Below are 23,528 nucleotides of genomic sequence, written 5' to 3'. Positions count from 1 at the left end.
TAGAAACACAGAAAGCGCAGAAAAGTCCCAAATAAGGAAAAAATGCGCACAAGGAAAAGCGCAAGTCAATACTTTGGTAAAAGAGCGCAAGCGCATCATAATTTAATTTAAGGAGCACCGGACTCTCACCCGTGCAATTTGTAAATGTAGACGGGCGGTGGAAATGAAGCTAGGAAGATAGGAGGACAATGGGAAAAAGGGCCTAGGCCACGGCCGGCCATGTAAAAAAGGGGATAAGGGGATGACCACCCAAAAGGGATTTAGGATTTTGTATATAAAGTTGAAAAGTAAATGAGAAGCTCATTCTTGTGTGTGGCCAAAGCTTCTTCTTCTTCTTCTCTTGTTCCTTGCCTTCTTGCTTGTGCTTGAGTGAGGGATTGAGAGAGTGTGAGGGAGCGAGGGAGTGAGTGTGTGAGAGTGAGGGATCGTGGAGAAGAAGCTCCCCATCTTCTCTCTTCATCTTCTCTTCTTCTCTTCTCTTCTCTTTTCTCGTACGGCTATGGAAGATGGAGCTTGACGGAGAGGGCTTGAGGTTGCTTGAGCTTGCCGCAAGGATCGTGGAGCTACCGGAGTGCAAGAGAGAGGAGGGAACTCGATCGAGCATCGAGGTAAGCTCACTATTCTCGTAAGGTAGGCATTGCGCGTCGGCTATGTGAGAGGTAGCCACGGCCACTCGGCTTGAAACGCTTGATCAATAAGCAGTCCGTAGGTCTCGGGGTAGAGCTCCGTAGCTCCCCTTCACAGCCTAAGAAGAGCAATGTAAAAATTGAAGAGGTGAATGTAGTCACTTATGACAGTGATAATGGAAGTGATATACTCTTCGTCTCTTCACATTTTGGTGTACATGCTTTACTTGCAAATACAGATGATGACATACATACATGGATTCTCGATTCATGTGCTTCCTTTCATGCCACCCCTCATCGTGAGTGGTTCACCGCCTATACAAGGGGTCGACATGGTGTTGTCCATCTTGGGGACAACTATACATGTGACATTTCAGGTATTGGCAGTGTGCAATTACAATTTCAGCATGCCTGTCTTTACACTCCAATATGTACGGCATGTATCTCAGCTCAAGAAGAGCTTGATTAACACAAGGCAGCTAGATGATGATGGTTTTTATACCACCTTTGGTGATGGAAAATGAAAGATCTGTAAGGGATCTAGGGTTATTGCCAGAGGTTGCAAAAGTGATACTTTGTATCCATTTCATGTATCTAGTGTGCGTGACCATGTTGTTGTCATGACCGAGCATCCAAGCGTTTCTTTGTGGCATGGCTGGTTGGGACACATGAGTCAAACAGGAATGAAAGTGCTTTCTCCTTTAGGTTACTCACCTTGTCTTCGTTATGCTAATTTTGAGCATTGTAATCATTGTATTTATGGCAAACATGCACAAACGTCTCATAAAAAGTCTCTTTCTTTAAAATCTTCTCCTCTAGAGTTAGTACATTCGGATTATGTCAAATGCCAAGATTATCTTTAGGGGAAAAGAAATATTTTGTCACCTTTGTCGATGATGCTACACGAGAGGTATGGGTTTACCCTATTCATAGCAAGAATAAAGTGCTTAACAAGTTTAAAAAATTATTGGCATTGGCTGAAAATCAAACAGATAAGTCAGTTAAGTGTCTTCGCTCTGACAATGGTGGGGAATATGTGTCCAAGGCCTTTCAGGCATTTTGTGACAGCAAAGGGATAAAGAGGGAGCTCATTGCCCCTCATAATCCGCCCCAAAATGGAATTGCAGAGCGTATGAATCGGACCATACACGATAAGGTCCGTACAATACTATCTCATGCTGCATTACCCCATGGTTTTTGGGCAAAGACTGTTATGACAGCCGTTCACATAATTAATCGGTCACCAAACAGGTCTTTGGGGAGGGAAGTTTCCCAAGAAGCGTGGTCGAGCAAGCCACCTTCATATGCTCATCTGAAAGTGTTTGCCTACAAGGCTTTTGTGCACATTTGTAAAGAAAAACACAGCAAACTTGAGTCAAAGTCCTGTAAATGCATTTTCCTAAGATATGGTGACGAGGGTGAAATGGGGTATAAATTGTGGGATCCCGAGAAAAGGAAAGTAGTACGCAGCAATGACGTTATCTTCCGGGTAGATCGCATGCGCAAATAGCTCGAAAAGACTGAGGAGGTCCGTAGGGTTGTATTCCGGGAAGAAATACCTTTTGGACAACAAAATGTGCCCATTGTATAGCAGCAAATACCTGCTGTAAATGATCCTATAAATGTTGGAAATGATCAGCCAGCTATTGCCCATGAAAATGAGCCATTACATGTGCAGGAACAACAAGGACAGCAAGCTGTTAATGCTGATTTGCAGGCTGAAATGCCAGGACAGCATGCTGAAAATGGAAATTTGCAAAAACAGCGAGCAAACAATGACCATTGGGTTAGGAGATCATCTAGGGCTGCTAGACAACCTGACAAATTTGTTTCCTGGTGCAATTAATGTGGCTAATTATGTCATGTTGACAGACAATGGTGAATCGTCTTGCTTCAAGGAAGCAATGAACAGACAGGACAGCAAGAAATGGTATAAAGCCATGTTGTCAGAGATGGAACTCTTGAAAAAACTAGCACTTGGGACTTGGTGCAATTGCCTAAAGGGCAAAAAAACCCTTCTATGCAAATGGGTTTACAAGACGAAGGTCACTTCTAGTTCCTCACCAAAGTACAAAGTAAGATTGGTTGCAAAGGGATACAAGCAGGAGCATGGAATTGACTTTGATGAGATTTTCTCTCCTGTAGTCAAGATGACTACATTGAGAACCATTTTGGGCTAAGTTGCAGTTGAGGATATGGAGCTAATACAGATGGATGTAAAGACTGCATTTTTACATGGTGATTTGCATGAGGACATATATATGCAGCAGCCTGAAGGGTTTGTTGAACAAGGGAAAGAAAATATGGTATATAAACTCAAAAGGAGTTTGTATGGGCTGAAACAAGCACCAAGAGAATGGTATCATAAGTTTAATACATTCATGCAGTCCCAAGGCTTTCATAGAAGTCAAGTGGATCACTGCTTGTACACCAAGAAGGCAGCAGATGGCAGCCTGATTATCTTGGTTTTGTATGTTGATGACATGCTGATTGCTGGCAGGGATACTCATGCCTTGGATTCATTGAAGCAAAGTCTTCATGGCAGCTTTGACATGAAGGATCTTGGTGATGCAAATTACATTCTTGGCATGTGAATACTCAGAGATAGATCGAAAGGCTTACTCTATCTATCTCAGCAGGAGTATATCTCCAAAGTTCTGCAGCGTTTTAGTATGGAGGGAGGGAAAACAATTGGGGTTCCATTGCCTCCATATGTGAAACTTAGTGCAAAGGACAGCCCTACATCTGATGATGAGAAGGCTGAAATGGCCAAGATACCATATGCTTCAATTGTTGGCAATTTGATGTATGCTATGGTTGCTACTCGTACTGACATTGCCTTTGCAGTGGGAGTGGTTAGCAGATACATGTTAACCCCTAGCAAGAAGCATTGGGATGCAGTGAAAGGTATTATGAGATACCTCAAAGGCACAAAGGAATTGTGCATCTGCTTTGGAAAGTAAAAGGCACCTGTTGTTGGCTTTACAGAAGCAAACTATGCTGGTCATGCGGACTGCAAGAAGTCCACTTCTGGGTATGTGTTTACTTTCATAGGAGGAGCAATCTCTTGGATCTCCACGCTACAAAAGTGTGTTGCATTGTCTACTATAGAGGCAGAGTATGTGACTGCCACTGAGGCATGCAAAGAGGCTTTATGGCTTTCACGCCTGGTAGGAGAGCTTGGCATCTCAGAGTTACCTGTTCTCCATTGTGATAGTCAGAGTGCTATCATGCTAGCACGGAATCCTATCTTTCATGCAAAGACAAAGCACATACAGGTGAAGTACCACTTCATTAGAGATGTACTTGACAGCAAGCTTGTCAAAGTGCATACGGATGATAACCTTGCAGACCTTCTCACGAAGGGTCTTCCAACAGAGCAGTTTGCTCATTGCCGACAGATGATGGGAGTTGGATAGATATATGTATTTCAGCTTTGTACATACCTAGACTTAGCTAATTCTTTTCTCCTCTTAAGCCACATTGCCTTTAGGTGGGAGGTTGTTGGGAATAAAGGCCTCGTGCCTTTTAAATGTGCTCGAATGTGAACACACCCTTAGTACTTGTACTTACACATATATATCTATCTAATCTCTTTGTCTCTCACTACACGTAACGACTGTCTGTCTTGACTTCCGTGCCTAGCCCGTCACTACAAGGTAGAGCCTCCAAACCGACCACTGCGCATGACCCTGCCTCGATAATGAATATCGTGTCATGTATCCTAGCCTCATACAGAAGGTGACGGCCTTGGTTGACTGCTTGCCAACAGAAAGCTCCCCATGAGATACATCCAAGGCTGAGTGCTATGCGGCGAAAGATGCGGCATGCTCCTCTCCACACAAGCTACGCCTCCTCACATGACCAAAGGCAGTGCTTTGGCGTTTCCAGAGGCTGCTGTGTGCAGCGCTTACAACCTCCCTCCTGCTGCATCTAGGCAAGCCAACTTCCCACCGCCAAGCCTCCATGTGCCACCAGCCACAAGAAATACGACACCCTCCTTGGCCTCCAACTATCCCATAAGCGGCGCCAAAAGGTCCGTCGGAAAGGCTCCGTGATGCTGTGCTCTGCCTAATGCCTGCTACATGACAGCGCCCAATCCATATCCTTCTGCATCAATACGTGTCTACCAATTCTAGCAGTGTACTCTAGAAACCTAGGTGGCTTCTTGGTGACCGCAGTGGCCGGCCATAGCCACTCTCCTGGATCCCACTCCAGCTCATCGAGTGGTCTGCCCTCCCAGATCCAAAGGTGCCATTCCCTGAGCTCCGTCCAAAAAGGGGTCTAGTCGCCATGTCTTCCCCTAAAGGCCCACCACTCGAATCCTCCTCCACGAGAGAGCAGCTATCCCCTTATCTTACTGCCCTCTGTCGTCAAGGGCCACACGCCCCCCCTCTTGAACGGCGAAGAAAGACCCTTGCAGGGCACCGCCTACTCTACTTGCCACCTGTAGGGGGAAGCCTGCTAGTGAAAACCTAGCTGCCCATACCTCCCCGAGCTCTATCGGCTCTCGTATCAGGGGAGCAAGGCACTCCAATGGCTGCAACTATCTCCCTTCTCCTCAACTCCACTCCTCTAGCAGCCTAATACTCACTACAACACCTCCTCATCCGCAGTCCTACACAGCTCCCGCCATGTCCTGATGGTACGAGCCAAGCCGGCCTCCCAACCAGCCCATTGGATGTGGTGGCGCTCACCGATCTATACCCCTTCTCAATATTTAACCTGGGGGTTCCAAATCACCGGCTAACGGTCTATCTCCTCCTGGCAGCCTGGGGAGCTCTGGATTAGGGCCTTCCGGAGGCCTTGCCACACGCGGAGTAAGCTATGTAGGAAAGGTGATCTGGGGGGGTGATCTGGGCTGATGTGAAAATCCATCTCAGGGACGGCCTCCACTCATCGTCAAGCCTCGTTCTACAGTCCTGAAGGCCCTCCTGCAATAAGACCTTCCAGGTCTGCCTGCCTGGTGTGAGGCCACAGACAACTAGCTTGCCCAAGAGGGCCATACTCTGATACTCTGGGTCTATGATCCCAAGCCCTCCCTCTGACCGATGCCATATGATGGTCACCCACGCCACCTTGGCCCTGGAATCCCTAGAACCATTTGACCCTGACCAAAGGAAATTCCGCACTAGGCGGAAAAGTTGCACTACGCATAATGAGAAGAAGCACCAATGCGAGGCGATATACCAGGCCGTCGCTAGGAGGACCTGGTTAACCACAAGGGCTCAGCTGGCTAGTGAGAGGCGAGCTGTGCTCTAGTAGGTCAGTTTTCTGCGAATAGAGTCAAGGACAGGAAGAAACTGCTGGGCAGGAGTGATGTCGAGTCCCACCTGGAACCCTAGGTAGCGGACGGTCTGTGCTCACCCATCTAAATCCCAGGTGGACGCCCCACTCCATGCTAGAGTCCAGGTCTGTGAGAAAACCGACTCACTTTCGCTAGTTGATTTTCGCTCCCCCTGCAGAACAGAACACGTCAATAGCCAGTCTCACTCTCTCCAGCATCAACTCATCATCCTCAATGTAGAGTGTTGTATCATCTACATACTCTGAGTCTAACAACTCAATCTCCTCTCTTATTGGAAGTCGAAGGCCGCATAATCCGCTCACATGTGACCTGAGGAAGTGAGACATCGCCTCTGCAAAGAGTAGAAACAGGTATGGGGCCAGGGGGCAGCCCTTTTGAACCAATCTCTCCAGCCGAAACTCCTCCCCTTGCCTTCCACCTATGAGAACCTTGCTGGTGGCCGATCTGTAAAGGGCGGAGACCTCGCGAATCCAAACCTGGGGGAATCCCAACCTCACCATGGTGCCCTCTAGGAAATCCCAGTCCACCCTGTCATAAGCTTTCTCGAAATCCAAGAGTAGTACAGCCAGTCTCTGCCCACTGTGCTGAGCCCACTCTCTCGCCTCAAAGAAGGTAAATACATTGTCTAGGATGCTCCTATCCTGGAGGACAAAGCTTGTCTGTGTGTCATGGATGATGTCTGGAAGCACGGGCGTAGTCTCCTACCAATCATCTTTGCCAATGCCTTATAGGTCACTGACAATAAGGTGATCGGTATCCACTAGAAAAGCTCCAACCGATCTCCTCCTTTGGGGAGAAGACTGATAAGGCCTGCCAAAAGATTCCCTGGCATCTGTCCTGAAGTGAAAATCTCCTGGAAGGCCATCAATAGGAGGTCCTTCACCACTTCCCAGTAGGTAGTAAAAAAGGCCTTAGAGAGGTCATCCTCTCCCGGGCATTTCTGCCCATCCTGTTTATGGAAAACCTCCTCTAGATCCTTCTCTGTGAAGGGGGCTAGGAGGGAGCGTCCCATCTCTGTGACGAGGGACGGGATGCGATCCCAGACCTGCTGTCTACATCTCTATCCTCTAGTTGAAGTTGTCTCCTGCTGGAAAAGGTGCGTGTAATAGTCGGTGGCAATCTCCACCTCGTCTGGGCTAGAATGAGTCCTCCCATACTGATCCCGAAGGCTGCGTATCTGCTCTCCTGTGGTTCAAGGCTAGTGCACCTGGAAGAACTCCCTGCACATCGTGTCCCCCTTCGAAAAGAGACCTCCGAGCGCATGTCCTCTGTGCCAGCAATGGCTGCTCGCACACGCACCTTTTGTGAGTGGAGGGTGGATCCCCTGGTGCCTGCTATAATAATCTCTGCGTGGCTGCAAGGTCTCGCCGCAATGCTCTCTCCTTCTCCCAGCTCAGCTACGTGGCCTGTATGGCTGCCTCTTGGCAAATTCTGCTCGACTCGGCTAGGACCTCTGCAACCTCCTCTGTTATCCAGTCCCTCCTGTCCCACTCTCTGGTTCAAATCTGCTCTATCTGTCTTGTCACCTCCTCCCTCCTATAGATCGAGTCAGGGATCCGACAAGATCATGTGTGTAGGGCGAATGCTGGGGGATCAAGTGTCAGGAGAACCGGGCAAACAACATGGTGCCTGCCAACTGCTCAATCTGGCCTCGACGAGAGCCTCCCAACTCTCCCACATAAAACCTATCCAATCGCTTCAGCAGGACTCCACCTAGCCGCCTGTATCCCCAAGAGAAGTCCAACGACCTCTCCCTCCTGTGGAAGGCAGGGTCTTTCCATGCATCCCGTGCTCCTACTGCCAGCAGAAAAACCTCCCATGCCTTCTCCTCCTCCCCAGACATGCCATAGTAGTTTCTACCTCTGCCTTGCCGGTCCTCCAAAGCCTCTAGGTTGTTGAAGTCACCTCCAACGATCCAAGAATCTACCTCTGGGAGTCCATCCACGATCTCCACCCAAAACCTGCAGCATGCCCTAACCTCCGTAGGGGCATAGACATTGAGGACTCCAAGGCACGAGTCTCCAATATCCAATCTGATCCATAGAACCCTCCCTGCCACTATCATCCCGTGGTCCCGTACACAGGCAATGAGACTCGGGCCAATAGATGTGCATACGCCTCAACTCCTGCCGTGGGCACCTATGGCATGCTCCCAATAAGTGTGCGAGCTACCCGGAAGTACCTTCCCTATCCGCTGGGCCTAGGTAGGGGTGAGCTTGTGCTCCTGTAGAAGTAAGATGTCGATCCGTCCGGCAAGGGCAGGCTGCAGCTCCTGCAGAACAATCAACTTCCTGGAACCACGTGCCCCACTGTAGTGGAGACTATTCACATTCCAGGATGCAAGGTGTAAGCTCATAGGAAAACCTGTGACTGACTGAACAGGCATCTGTTCGGTGTGGAGGCTGCTGATGAGGAGGAGAAACTATGAGGCATACAAGTATGCTTTGCCACCGGTCTAGATGGCGAACTCCAATCCCCCGTGGTGGCCCTCGGCCGGACCAAAAAGGGGTAATAGATGCTCCAGGTGGTACTATCAATGCATCTATCAGCCATGCTGAGAGTCGTGACTCTATACACTAGTAGAAACGGGCCGCTTGTGCCATGGGCCACTCGATCACATCCCTCAAGGCTCTCCACTGTGGAGGGGCTTGAAACATAATGCTCAAGTGTAGGACCTCGGCACCAGCCCACTAGTTAATGTCCATCATGCAACCAGGCCACTATTGTGCAAACAATGCTAGTCCTTCTTCCCCCATCCACTTGGAGATGTGGTCCGCCACCTAACTCTTCAACTCCTCTATCTATGTAGTCATTCACTCCCCTAAGTGAGAGGACTGAAGAAAGAAGGCGTAGTTTGGTCCATTCGGTGGTGCTAGTAGATGGACCTTGCCCCTCCTTGACTTATGAACCACGAAGATCCCCATCTCTAGAGATAGTGGGAACTCTCCACGCTCCGCAACTCTCAGGTAGGACCACGGGCCACTGCGGAAGAACTCCTATGGCAACAACTATGCCTGTCTCGGGAAAGTATGACAGGCAGCAAGGGCAGATGAGCTGGTGGCTATATGGAAGGGGGAAAACTGTTGGTGCGAGAAGGATGTAGGCGTGTGTGGCTCATCACCTCCTGTGGGAGGAGGGAGGGTGGGTCTGAGGTGGATCACCTGAACTGGGTGCAGATCAGGGGGGGTGCTCAGTAGGGGAGATAGTGGGGGGGAAGAGGATTGAGGGATTGTGAGATGGACGGAGGTGCATGGCGGGGGGGTGTGTGTGTGTGTGTGGGGTGCTGGTGGCCTTGGAAAGGGGGGGTGTGGGCCAGGGTGAGTGGGGGGGGGGGGAGGGGTTGGGGGGTTTTTGTGGGGTTGTGGGATCTCAAGTGAGATAGTCTGTGGCGCGGGTGGTGGATGTGGGGGGCTGCGGTCCTGCCTGGTGGGACGGGTAGGGGGGGCTGTGGAGTGCTCTACCGAGGGGGTGTCGCTCGCCCACCTGCTCCCTGTTGTCGAGGCTCGATCTGAGGAGCTGGCTGCGCCCCCCTTGCCGACTCCCTCTCAATTGACTCTGGACCCGTGTGAAGCCGTCAACGTCCACCAGCAGGCCTATCGACGAAGCAGCCTTGGCTCCAAAACACGTACAAATTGCTGCCTAATGCCCAAAATCGTGGCAGCATAAGCACTGCCCTGGTTGCCCAGTCACAATGACCTGCTGCCGAAAGGAGTGCCCGCCCGCCTCAATCTCTAGGAGCTGTGGGATATTCTTGACCTCTTTCACTGCCACCCGTACCTTTGGGACTCCTGCTATTGTCACTGCATCCGCGAAAGACGCGAGAACGACGGTGTTGAAGAGCCGTCCAAAGTCTTTCACCAACTGGCGATACTCTATCGCCATGCCGGGGAAAAGAAGGGTGACCGGGTGCCGAAGAAACCTGTTGTGGAGTGCAAATGCCTCCACAGTAAAGCCACTGTACCAAGGGACCATGTATATAACCCCCTTCGTGGACACATATGGTGAACTGGCAAGTAACTTGCAAGCTGCGTCTACCGAACTGAGCCGAACCATGAAGATCCCTTGGTCCATTAGGACCGCCTCCACGATCTGCGCTGTGCCAATATGCAGCGTGGAGTGAAGCCAGTTCCAAAGCTGAGCCCTGGCTGGGGAATGTCCTACTACCTAACCATAAATCGTTGTTTCCTTTAGCTCCAGCTCCTTAGCTCGAACAGCTAAGAGCTGCTCCTCAGAGAGGACAACGCGCAAGGTGTTTGACTAGGAGGTACTCGCTAAGTGAGCCAGCGCCTGACGAGAGGTTTCCATTGCGCATCCCTTTTGAGAGAACTACCAATCACGTCGCGGTGCTACCTTGGGGGGGGGGGGGGGGGGGGGGGGAGGGAAGCCGTTGTTTTTGGTAGTGGAGGGGAGGGGGGTATTGTACGCTGCGGATGGAGCCAAGATTGCGAACGGAAGCAGCGCTGCGGGGGGGGAGTCTGGAGCGGAGGGTAGCCTAGCAAGGGGGGGGGGAAACAGCAGGGCGCGGGTGGGGGGGAGACAATAGGGCAGGCAAGGGAAGACAGCAGGGCGGGCGGGGAGGGACAACACGGCGGCGGGAGACAGCAAGGCGGGTAGGGGAGGGGACAACAAGGCAGACCAAGGGGGAGGGGCAGCGAGCTGTCTCGGGAGGGGGGGGCGGGGGATCAATCTAGGAAACGGGCGTGATCAGACGGAGCAAGAGGGGAGTTTGCGGCATGACGGGTAGCTTAAGCGGTCTCTCCTTTTAGGAATGGAAATCCCTACATCTGAGTGGCTATTAGTAGATGTCTAAGAGGAGTGGAGGAGGTACCCAACACAACCAACCCAAGATGGCTTTAAACAATTATAAACATATTATAATGAAAATACATATAAACTACCGCTTAGGAAAATAAACTAAGTAATATAATAATTAGCTATTCAATGAAAAGACTCTTTCACTTGGAAAATGATTATATGTCTATCATTAAGAAAATATCTTAATTATGATTTATTTCGCAATATTTATTGTTATTTCATTAATGACGCATGTGATCATAATAACAAAAAAATGGTAGACGTTAGGGAAGGAAATATTTTATATTTTTTCTCTGAAAACAACTATCTCTATTTCATTTTGCTTATGATAAACACACACATATGAATTTTATAAAAATTTGTAAAAAATCATTTAGATAATATCATAAAATAATCAATGCATTAAATCAGCGAAAAATTGCATAGGAAAATATATACTAGACGTGCATAAATTAGGTGCGTGAAAATATAAAAAATTGGTCTTTCTAGATAACGTTGAAAGTTCGACAAATGATCAAACATCGTTGATTAAACCATAGAATATGAGTAGAATAAAATGAAAATTATTTTCTTGCTGAAAACGCATATTAATATTAATGATTATATTAGCGAGTGTCAATATCATGAGTTGACCGACGTATGAATCACCGAGAAAACCTAACCTAAAATATCGAGAATGTTGAAGCGAAAACAACTATGAAATACTCGACAACCCTGAAACTATCAGTATCAAAAATTAAATAAATATTGGAAGTCTGTACGACTTGTTGGACATTGATAAGAATTTGTGGTACAAATTTTGAAGTCTAAACAGACTTGGAAAAGCATTTGAAATTCTGCTAAGCGTGGGTTAGGGCAAGGCAACGCATGAATTGCTTACCATAGGCATAAATGCCCCATATTATCTTTAAGGGCGGAAATAACAAATTTTTCATATGGATAAAATAGACTTCTCACAATTAATCAAATTCACGAAATAACTTACGGATCCCGAAAAAGAGTTACAAGTAGAAAACGGAACCCTAAGAATAAGGTGGGACCTTAAAAGACAAACCCTAGATTTGGGTGGGACAGCTTCCTATGCTAAAAACACTTGCTGCTGTTTCGTTTTTATTTGTGCACGCATTGATAGTTGCACAAGAAAGATTGATTATGCTTATAGCAGTTAGATCTTATTGTAAATATATAATCACGATAATAAGAGGAAGATTGCGCTATGCCTTCCCTATGGCTAAACACGGAACCCTGCTCCAAGGGGGATTGTTTTGTACTGCTGCGAGGAGCTTTGGACCGGCCCCGACGGCGAGAGGTCGCTCGGTGAGGAATCCGTTAGGCAGGAGGAGGCGGCAGTGCCAAGGAAGGCTCTAGCCGTAAATCTCTCAATCGCTCCTACAAACTACCTAACCCTCATACGAATCAAGATGAAATCCTAAAGTCCTCGGTACTAGTGAAGAGACAGAAATCTTGGAGGGTTTCTTTTCTTCTGCGCAGACAGAAGGGATTTTCCGGTGAAGGAAGGTTTATGTTCTACATAGGCAGAAGGGGAAAATCATTGTAAATAACTTTACGAAATAATAAATAAATATGCTTTGCCAAAAGACGATTTTCTCTATCTTTGTGTTGTGCGGTAAAATTATGTGAAGGAATCTGTGATAATGTATTAATTAATGAAGTTGCTTTTATATGCCATAACTTAATGTGATAGGTAATTAGAAAACTAAAGAAAACCAATTATGGGAAGCGGATAGGCGAGATTCCTAACGAATCCGTCCTACGATGGGTGGTCCCAATAAGCAAGGAGCTTCTCTCAAGAGATTGAACGAAACATTAGTTAGGAAAAATTAGGCAGAGCCAAGTGTTGACTTACCTAGGGTCAAGTCTTAAAACCTTGATCATAAATTATCTTAGGGGAGAGGTGCGGAAGCTGTGCCAGAACTCTGTTAAGAATTACTAAGCATTGCACTTCATGAACCAAGGATAACTATGATCGCTCCAGTTGGACGAGAAGCCCTTGTGGGACACCTCTGATGGAGCTAGCTGATGTATTAAGACCTCAGTTGTCAAATTAGGACCTCGAGCTTACAAGTTGATCCTTGTGGGGACGGCCGATACCTTCCATTATGGGGTGGACTCTGGGAAACCTACACGATAGACCCCGTGCATTCTCGCGAGTGCAGGGCAAAACCGTCTAGGATAGTTCCCCGATGAACCACTAAAACGTGCTACCAGGGAATTGTTAGGTAGGCACGTGACAGCCTCTTCCTCGAGCCTCTTCCTAACACCATCACCGGCACTAGTCGATAGTCCATGAGAATTGGAATGCCCTCTTTGTTGTATGAGATGTAGGGTTTCACATAAGGCTCCTCATCGTTTGGTTCCTCCACGTAGTGGACTCGAGCGTCGCTCGGTGGATGGGTCACATAAGGTCCAAGCGGCCTGGGTATGCCTATGGGAATGATCTCTATCCTAGGGATGGCTGGCTTTGCATCGTTAGGTGCTAGGAGGGCCAATGGGGATTCTCTCCCCAAGAAATTTGGAGGCCTATTCCCTAGGTAAGGCTGGTTGTAAGACTGTGAGTATGAGAGTCTTCACAGCAGTCTGTAGTGCATGGCATCGTTGCCAAGAACCTTCCGCAATTAGAGCAAGATAAGGACCTAGGGTCCTGACACTCAGCTGGAAGGTGGTTTCCACCACAATACACACATTGGACGTGTGACCACGTAGGTCTTCTCATCATCTCCTGCAGCTTAGCCAACTCTAACTTCACATCTACCAACTCCTGGTTTTGATCGACATTCTTTCCCTCGTCTTGGGTGCTTTGGTTGGATCCTTCACTAGCAGTCGGAGTTCTTTCTGAGACTCTAGGGATAGTGATATCTCGGGTTGTGGGTCTTAAGCTCCTCTCTTTGAGCAGATCATCCACTCGTATGGCTTCTTTGAAGACCCTAGCTAGCACATCCCTTTGCAGGTTTAAGTTGCTCACCAAGGCTTTGTAAAGCTCTTCACTTCGGATTCCACTTATGAACACAGTGGAGACCGCTCGTTCACTAGGTCTCTCTGCGGCAAGGATTCTCTCTAAGAGACTCTGCACATGGGGGACGTACTCTCGGATATCCTCCTTGTCCTTCTGACTGACATTCATCAATCTAACAATGAGGTTGTCAAAGTATCCCACCTCAAAGAATCTCTTGATGAAGAGACTCTTGAGGGTGTTAAAGTCATTGCATTGAGCATTGTCTAAACTAGTGTACCACATCCATCCTTTGTCTCCTAGGCAAAGTCCAAAAGCTTACGAGCGTTGAGCGAGATTTGTGAGGCCGTTAGCCTCGTAGACCTGCTCGAACTACTCTACAAAACTGTACAAGTCGTTGCTCGGCTGGTACTTATCTAGTTGTTTCGCAACTACAAGGATCCTCAATTGGCTCTTGGAGCCCTGGGTAACTCCTAATCTTGTAAGCACCGATGTTGCTAGTACTACCGCGCTTTGCTCTACCGACGTGTCGTCTATTAGTCGCTTCATGCAAAGCTCGCTCAGCGTTAAGTCTGCCTCTAGCACTCTTTCCCTCTCTGCGTGCGATCCTGTTCGATATTTATTCGCTAGGGCTAGCACGCGTTGGACCTCTCGCATCTCAATCTCCCGCCGCAATCTCCTAGTCATCTACTGCTGGTTGTATGCCACTATGCTCTGCAAGGCCTTCTGCGCCACCTTCCTTTCCTCCTTGAGTTCCACTATGATGTCTTGTGATGGTCTGCCATGGTGATCCAGCTTGGTTTGTAAATCATATTCATTCACCATTCGCTGGATTTTGACCGGAAAATCTCCCAGGTCAAGCCTCCTCGTTTTCGCGGCTTACACTAGGCTCTGCCATATCTACTATCTCCTGATCCACTAAATTGTCAAATGAGGTTGATCAAGTCGAGCAGTGTCGCGCTCCCAATGGTATTGCTCCCTCGATGCATTTGGCCTTCCGTGTTGTCTGTAACTTGGTCCTACCAACTGGGATTGCTTGATTCCCCATCTGGTTTGAGAGTCATCTCCTATTAGTAGGTTCGATCAACCTATCTTATTTTGGGCGCAAGTGTCTTGTTATTTAAGGCAATCCTAAATGTTACGGGCACTCAAATACTAGTGGTGTACGTGGTGCTCTTTTCCATGCACTGTGCGAAATCAGGCTTTCGGTTTTTCCAAGTGCACTTCAAGTGTTGAAAACAATGTGGATGCGAACACAAGATAATGAATGCAACTTCCCCACTCCGGTCTAAGTTCTCGGCCAAATAGGACTTTATACTCAATCACCGGCCGCTCTCTCTGGTCTCTAGGGTTTGTGCTACACTATCAGCTCAATCAGGGTCAAATGAAAGTATGGGGGTCAATTTCACGGCTCTAATAGGAACTAAAAGCTGGCATGACTGTCACGGTCGTGTCTAGCCGTCTGACTGCGATTTCTAGGGTTAATTTCGTCCATAAGGCTTTCGAAGCCTTCCCCGATTGCCGGAGGTGTTTTGCTTCGCCCGGGATGCGCTAGGTTTGTCAATTTCTGCTGTCAGAACTTTGGTCCAATTTGACAATGTCCGATTCTCATAATCGAACGTCCGAGTGAGGATGATTCAATTCTACCAAGTTCAATTTTCGCCGAGTCCGATTTAGACTGATTCAATTCTTTATGTCCGATTCCCAGGTAATCCGATTTTGGGGAGTCCGAGTTGCGTGAATCCGATCTCCGAATCGGACGGGTCACGTGTCTGATCGGACAGGTCAAGTGTCCGATTGGACGGGTTAGGTGATGTCTAAGTGATCCGATTTCCCAAAATCGAACCGTCATTATGATGCGTCCAATTGTGCAAATGGACAAAATCGGCCATCCGATTGTCCGATTATAGGAATGGGACCCAGTGAAACATGTCCGATTCCGGTGGCACACAGACAACGATGACAAAAATTCGATTCGTGGCAACGATTTTGGTCAGACAAACATGCAAGGAGCTCTAGAACCCAAGGATAAATACAAAAAAAGATTTCTACATACTTGATCCGAGCGAAAAACTCCTGTGGAAGCCGATCAATTCGCCCAAAGCTCTCTCTCTCTCTCTCTCTCTCTCTCTCTCTCTCTCTCTCTCTCTCTCTCTCTACTATAGAAGCTAAAAATGAGCCTTCCACCCCCCCTTCCTTGGATCTTAAACCCTTGTCCTAATGCCCAAGTGTTGCCCCGTTAGTGCTTATGCCTTGTCAATGGATTGCAAGCCCATTTTCCCCTTGATTTTGCCCTGTTTTGGGTCTATTTATAGTAGAAACACTCAAATGACTTGCTTTGATTTCTTGATTCTATTCTACTCTAAATGCAGCAAAAATCAAAACCCAAATGCTGAAATGATTTATCCTACTTGTCTACTCATCAAAAACTCCAAATACTTACTTGTTTTGAAGATTAAAAACCCCAAATCTCCTACCTATCTCAAGCACCGGTTCGAGGATGCAACCCTACTTCAACGCTCGATTTGAGGTGTGCAAGTGCTCAAGCTTGAATCCGTTGGTCTTGGCAACGGAACCAAAATGTAGTGGGAGTTCACGCTCAACCGTCAAGTGTAACTAACCTTCCTTCCATGGATGGGTGGTAAATCCCTGATTACAACTTAATTACAGCAGCAAACAATTAATGCAATTCTGAAAAATACAAATTTACCTACTGATCTTGGACAATGCACATCCGATTGGCCCCAAAATTGGTGCACCTTTCGGTATTTCTTTAGTTTTATTGAAGAAAAAGTTGATTTACAATGGGATTCTCCTGATCCCCTTCGCAATCCAAACTCTCCTTGGTATCCAAAGTGACCAACAAGTCTTCAAATTGATTTGCCCCTTGATTCGGACGCTTAATTGGCATTCACCCACTTCATGGACAATGGAACTGCCCCAAATTCAATGGCTAACTAGTCCTCCACCTGAATTTAGATGAAATTCACCTTCAACCCTGAAAAATCCAAGTCTTGGAGCTTCCAACTTCTAGCACGCTTCCCGAGACTGCTGCTAAACCCTAGCTTTTGCTGTAAATTAGGGTTTACAGCAAAGAAATTTGCAATTTCTCAGCCTCCAAGGGTCCAAATGCTGAGATCTTCGAAGCAAGGTTGTGAAATGGCTGGGAAATGAGAGAGAAAGCTGTAGAGAGAGAAAATTCAGAGTTTTGTCGCGAAGAATGACTAAAAATCAGTCAAATGCAGCTGCTGCCCTGCCACAACAGCTTGTAGATGCAAAGAGCCGAAGAAAATCAGTCATTTACTGCTGCTGCCTTGTCTCAACAACCTGTACATGCTGCCACTTGTTGTTGATTGGTTTTCTTCTGCCCCTAGCTACCTCAGAAGCTCCTCCAATGGCTACAAATCAGACCAGCAGCATCTCCTCCCTCTCTCTTGCAGGTTGAATATACTAAAAATGCCTCTCTCCAGCTTCTAAAGACGTTTTTCAGCCTTGCATGGGCATTTTTGACAAGTGGCAACCTTTTCAAATGGTTTTTTCAGCATTATCCATATTTAAATATTAATTTTCAGTCTTTAAATGCTGAAAATTAATCTAATAATTATTTCGATGCTCTGAAAAATAATCTGATTGGCCAATAATTAAATTGGCTAGGCAACTTCCATTCCCAAGTGTCTCTACACCATCTTTGAACATCAGATTGGCGTTAGGTACCATTAAATGCCACTTCTCTAGTGTCGCCAACTGACACTTATGGCCAAATGAATGACCTAGGCTAACAACTAGCACCAAATACCACCAAGTACATGTGCGACAGAACTTAAAGCAACTTTTGCCTTTGATATCCCGTGATTTTCTCGGATCCCGGGCTCATAAATTTACTCTAACCCCAGTTGCACCTCACATGTGCAACATTTACTTAATCATGTGATTAAAAATTGATCCACGTGTTAAGTGAGGTTTCAAAAATACATGTCCTCATGACACCAAGACCCGCGGACCGCTTATTGCTTCAAGCATTTCAAGTGAGCACAAATGGCTATCTCTCACCTAGCCGACGCATCTTCAATCTTACAGAGTGTAGTGAGCTTACCTTGATGCCCGAATGAGTAGCATCCTCCCTCAAGCAAGCCGGTAGCTCCACGATTCAAGATGCAAGCTCAAGCAACCTCAAGCCTCCTCTTTCAAGCTCCATCCTTCATAGCCGCGTGCAAGACAAGAGGAGAAGAAAAGAGAAGAAGAAGAAGAGAGGAGATGATGGACAACTTCTTCTCCAAGATCCCTCACCCTCACATACTCCCTCACTCACTCACACTTTCTCTCAAGCACACACAAGCAAGCAAGAAGAAGAGAAGAAGAGAAGAAGAAAAGAAGAAGAGACCACTTTTGCCACACATCAAGAATGAGCTCCTCATTCACTTTTCAGGTTTATATACAAGCCCTATATCCCTTCGACACCCATCCCCTTTTTTACATGACCGGGCACCTTGCAAAGGTCCTCTTTCCCTATTCCCTTCTACCTTCACCTATGTCCGTTTAGACTTTACAATTTGCACAAGAGGGAGTCTACCGCTCTTATAAAATGAATTATATTGCGCTCCGCACTTTCCTTGTGAGAGCCTTCCAAGGTTCTCCTTGATCCTTGAGAGAGCCCTTGATCCTTGAGGGGACCTTCTTCATCCTTAAGAGAGCCTTGCTAGAATATTCGATGCTCTCCCACCTTTTTTTTTAGCTTGCCTTCTCCTCCACTTTTCCTGCCTTGGTAGAATGAGCTTCTTCATTTACTTTTTGACTTGGGCTTCCTTGGTCTTCTTCTGCTTCTTTTTGGCTACATGGTCGATGTCCATGACATATCTTGTAACAGGCTTCCTCAGGGTAGGAAGATAGTATACAACCAAAACGTAGTATTTAACGAGGCAAAGTTGTTGAAACATGCTACACAAGAAGGTGACCTTGACAAAAAGAAGGTCAAATTTCAGCATGAACAACCAGCCATTAGCTGAAGATTTTGTTTCTTTTGATCCTCAAAATGAGTAGCAACCTATTGTGCTACAGCCAAAAGATAATGGACAGCAAATAGATGCACGGGATGGAATAGGACATCAAGAAGAACATGCTGAAAATAGGTTACAGCAACAAGAAAATGCTGAAAATCAGCCACCAGGTAATGGTGTGCACATACCTAAGGATGTAGGCCCATTGCCTAACAATACAAATCATTGGGTAAGAAGGTCTACATGTGTCAGAAGGCAGCCACAGAGGTTTTAGCCATCTTTGGATTACATTTTATTAACTGATAAAGGTGAGCCTCTGACATCTAGAGAGACACAATCATGTGAAAACAAGAGAAAGTGGAAGCTTGCTATGCAAGAAGAGATGAAGTCTCTGTATGCAAATAACACATGGGAGCTTGTATCTTTCTCCAAGTGATATCTCGAGATCCTAGGTCCCACTGTGAAATAATTGACGTGCGCCTCACATGTGCAAGTCACATTTGCATATTTGATTAACTTGAAATGAAATGCTAAACAAAGCAATGGAATTCCACGTCCTCTTTTAACACTTTTATTGCAACAAATGGCTGAATATTGTTGTTGACTGGTGAAAACAGTCTGAAGATCGTTCACCTACAACCAACTAGAAGCTGTTGCCAAGCAAAATTCTCCTTGCCCAAGTTGTCGTCTACTGCACAAGCACTTGGAACCACTATCGCCAAGGTTGCTGCTCCTACTAGCTGAAAAAGTCTCAAATCAGTTGGCAATGTGCTTCAACAGTCTATTCTCCAACTCGAACCAACCACAATGACTCTTTCTCCTCCACCAACCTCCTCTCACTTGCATGGGCAAGTTCTGCCAAGCAACAGTCTTCTAATTGCATTTCCAGCTACTTTCAGCCAAATTAAATTACTTTTCAAAAATTTAATTCTGAAAATTAATGTAATTATTATTTCTAGTTCAAAAAATTTAATGTATCAATCAAGTTTCAACAATTAAATTGGCTAGGCAAATTATCATCCAAACAATCCTAAGCATTAATTAGCCCTTGAACTAGCATTAATTAATCAATTAATGCCTAGTTCCTAATGTCACCACGCCAAAATATGTCACACAAGCACCACCTAGTACCTAACCCGTACAACCTATTACAACTTTTACCTTTGGCACAAACCGATATCTGAGGGTCCTTGGCCAAACATTTTGAAATGACTAACTTGCACATCACATATGCAGCTCACATTTGCACATTTGATTAACAACTTAATCAAATGCTAGCAAAGCATCAAATTTCACATCCTTGTGATGACTTCACTAATCTTTTTTGGGTGCCTCTCTCCCTTTCCTCCTTGTGGATAAAAGGAGATAAGTTTTACATCCCCATGACAACTCCTTTAATCTTCTTTAGGTGCTTCTCCCCCTCCCCTCCCCCCCCCCCCAACCAAGCATCAATATGTCTGAGCAAGAGGAGGTGCTTACTTCTCCTTTCCATCATCTAATGGTGAGAGGGGTTGGTATCATTCTCTTACTACTTACAAGATCTTGGTCATTGTGTTGACTTACTCATACCTTTGTATCATCATGCATTTGCATCTTAACGATCATTCTTAGCAAAGGACATTTGGGCAAGTGAGCAAATCCCCCACGAGGGCATCGCTCAAGTGGTACCACTCCATGGTGAACAGCATTCGTGTTTTCAGTTTTCAGCTACCATCCTACTGGTTTAGGACTCTACTCAGCTGCCCACATGATCATCTCACTTTGTGACCTGTTCCAGCCTGTGTTTTACTGATTGGAGGTCTTCAACTATCCCCATACATGTGTTTTGCTGCCAGGCAGGCCACCTTGGTGCCGCACAGTCCTTCAAAGCTGGCAAACAGCTGACATCACCATCCCTCCAGCCTAATCTGCATTTACAGCCTTCTGAGTGGACTACACTACTGCCACCTTCTTCATCAAACAAATTCATATTGTTGCTGCATTTCAGGATCCATTTGAGTATGACAGACTTCAACACCCAATCCTTCAGCCACCTCCACCCTGGCCCTAGAGGCAAGGATGTTCAAAGCCCTCACATCAAGCCTGCATCCAAGAGCAAAACCTTGGAGAGGCAAGCATGGCAATAACTTGCAAATCATCCTATTCTATATGCACCATTGAACTCAGGGATTTTCTACTAGTCTTCAGGTCCCATGGACTGTGTCGCATCCCCATGCTACCTATGTCACAAGCATACCACGGTAGACTCCATACAGATGTAACGTGGATAAAATTGCCATACTGGTACATAAGATTCATATGCCACAGGCTAGGCAGGAATTTACTCACAGGCCGGGTGGAAATGAGTCGTAGCGTGCGTTTCATATCACATAGAATTGCAGAGTGAAGAAGGCAGCACGGAAAGCAACACTTAGGTAAATTCAACATACAATAAATCGGCTCCTAAGTAGCCATGGCTAAGAAGAATCGAAATAAAAAGAAACTCTTAGAGAGTTTGAACGCACAATAAATCAGCTGTTAGCAGCCATGCCTCAGGAGAATCAAGGTTCGACTAATAAAGGCAAGCCTATCAATCTTTAAGATGAGGGTGTGACCTTCTGTGAAAACAGGTGCATGCTTAAGCTTCGGTTACTACATCAATCAATGAGAGGTTACGCTTTCGATTCCCCCCCCAAGTATGTAAATATCTGGAAGCATTCTACCACATACCAGTCTAGAGCTGCTTCCTCCCCGGTGCTCCTCCGCCGCTGCAGAATTCAATGGTGAAAATCCCGCTTAGAATTTCGATTATGCCATCGCATAGAATCTACAAGCAGCAACATCATATCTGACCCTTAGAGTCCCGAGAAGTCATCATCGAGATGATTTGTTCTTCATCTTGCAAGGTCCTAGCGAGCACTGCATCTCTTCTCACCTGTGTGGCAAGCAACAAAGGTAAGCCAAGACTGTTGCAGGTCTGGCTTGATAAAAGAGAGAACCGCGAGCAGATTTCTTACCTGCTCTTGCACGGAAGTGTTGCCACCGTCCAGCCACGCATGGTGAGCCATGATAAGCTGCAGACCCCCCGATTCGAAGGCAAAGAACATTTCCTGGTTTATAACCAGTTCATCTTCTGATGAATATGGTCCTGCCATTACGTTTTTAGGATTTTTTTAGATAAATTTATTTTCTTTACAACAATCAAAAAAAAATACTTTGCGCTATTATTTTTAATAAGTTTTTGCAAGTGTATTCTTGAAAACTTTCTCTATCTAGAATAATGATATGTATATCAAACCAATCTTTTGATATTCAATCTTAGAAATTCATGTGTATTTTTCATGGTTTGTAATGATAGTTTATGTTGCAAAGTCTTGAATGTCACAACATGCTATAATGCAAAGCATCGAATCTCAAAAACATATTATGAAGAAAAGATAGATATTAATAGTAAATATGATATCCACCTGATATGCGTTATATAGATATCGAATATAATAAAGCTTTGAAGATTTTAAAGTCTACTAGAAATTTGAACATATATATTTAAGTCTAAGAAACTTTTTGGAGATAGCAAACTTGACATGTATAGATATTAATAATGCATCTATACTAATATCAACCTAGGGGAGGCACGTGGCGCACGCGGAGCCCTTCCCACACTACCCATCCAAGTCACCACATGGTGCACGGTGCGCCTCTTGACTTTTGCATCTGTGCAATATAATATAAATTAATATTAATATACACTACAATATATAGGCCTTATACCGACGTTTAAAGCGACGAAAATGCAAATAACAAAATTTGAAATTATATATTCAAGTCTAAGAAACTTTTTTGAGATAGCAAACTTGACATGTATAGATATTAATAATGCATCTACACTAATATTAACCTAGGGGAGGCACGTGCCGCACGCGGAGCCCTTCCCACACTACCCATCCAAGTCACCACATGGTGCACGGTGCGCCCCTTGACTTTTGCATCTGTGTAAAAGGTAGACATCGATAGTACATTGGTGCTTCAAAGTTTGGTGTGAAGCATCTAACTTAAGCTATTGTGTAGCGCCAACCTTCGCATGAAGTACTAGGAGAAAACTAAGTGCACGGAGCGCCTAGTATTTGGATTATAGAAGCTATTGTAACCTTTACTACATCAAGATTGAAACTTTTATCACATTTCATATTGTAAAATTTACAAATAGTATTCACGGTTTGCAATGATAATTTATACCACAAAGCATAAAATATCACAATATGTTATATTATAAAGCATTAAATCTCACAAATACATTGCAACATAAAAAGTAGACATCAATACTAAATGTAGTAACTACTTGAGCTTTATTATGTACATATGGAATGCAATAAAGCTTCAAATATTTAAAAGTCTATTTGAAAATTGAAAAGATATAGTTGAGTTGGAGGAATGCTTTTGAGATGGTAAAATTGGCATGTATGGGTGTCGATAATACAAAACATTACTATATCAAGATTGAAGCTTTTGTTTATATTTTGTTTCAAAGATCTACAAAAAGATTACATCTATTGGATAATCATTCAAATGAATATCTTTTAGCTGGCAATTTTCAATTTCTTTTTTATCCAACTCATTGAATTCTAGCTTCATAATACTATAGAGGGGAAGAAAGTTGGCTTTAAAGTCTTCAAAATCCATTTGCTTCAAAATTTGTATCGTACTATTATGATAATAATGATAGCTTTTTGAGATCCCAATAGTAAGTTGTAAATATAGTGGTTCATCAACTTTCAATGAGTTGCTAATTAGATGAATAGAAGGTTACCAGTACATTGAGTTTTATCCTTAATTTG

The 23,528-nt window shown here is 45.5% G+C and overlaps 1 protein-coding gene across 1 annotated transcript in view; it reads right to left on the bottom strand.

Moving 5' to 3' along the window:
• The window catches only part of LOC148024876 (E3 ubiquitin-protein ligase BIG BROTHER-like), a 49,527-nt gene extending 27,675 nt beyond the window's left edge, over positions 1–21,852 (bottom strand). Inside the window, exons 1-3 of the mRNA XM_087694546.1 lie at positions 21,711–21,852; positions 21,547–21,628; positions 21,424–21,461 (exon numbers count right to left, since the gene is read on the bottom strand). Coding sequence (XP_087550672.1) covers positions 21,424–21,461; positions 21,547–21,628; positions 21,711–21,848 — 258 coding nt within the window. The 5' untranslated portion in view covers positions 21,849–21,852. The remainder of the gene's footprint in view (positions 1–21,423; positions 21,462–21,546; positions 21,629–21,710) is intronic.
• Positions 21,853–23,528: the final 1,676 nt, after the last annotated feature.

The sequence above is a fragment of the Lygodium microphyllum genome, chromosome 15 (genome assembly GCF_053477565.2).
Source record: "Lygodium microphyllum isolate KBCC chromosome 15, Lygodium_microphyllum_v1.1.10, whole genome shotgun sequence".
Lineage (NCBI taxonomy): Eukaryota > Viridiplantae > Streptophyta > Polypodiopsida > Schizaeales > Lygodiaceae > Lygodium > Lygodium microphyllum.
Note: the sequence above shows the minus strand (reverse complement) of the source record. Positions and strands in the feature narration are given on the sequence as shown.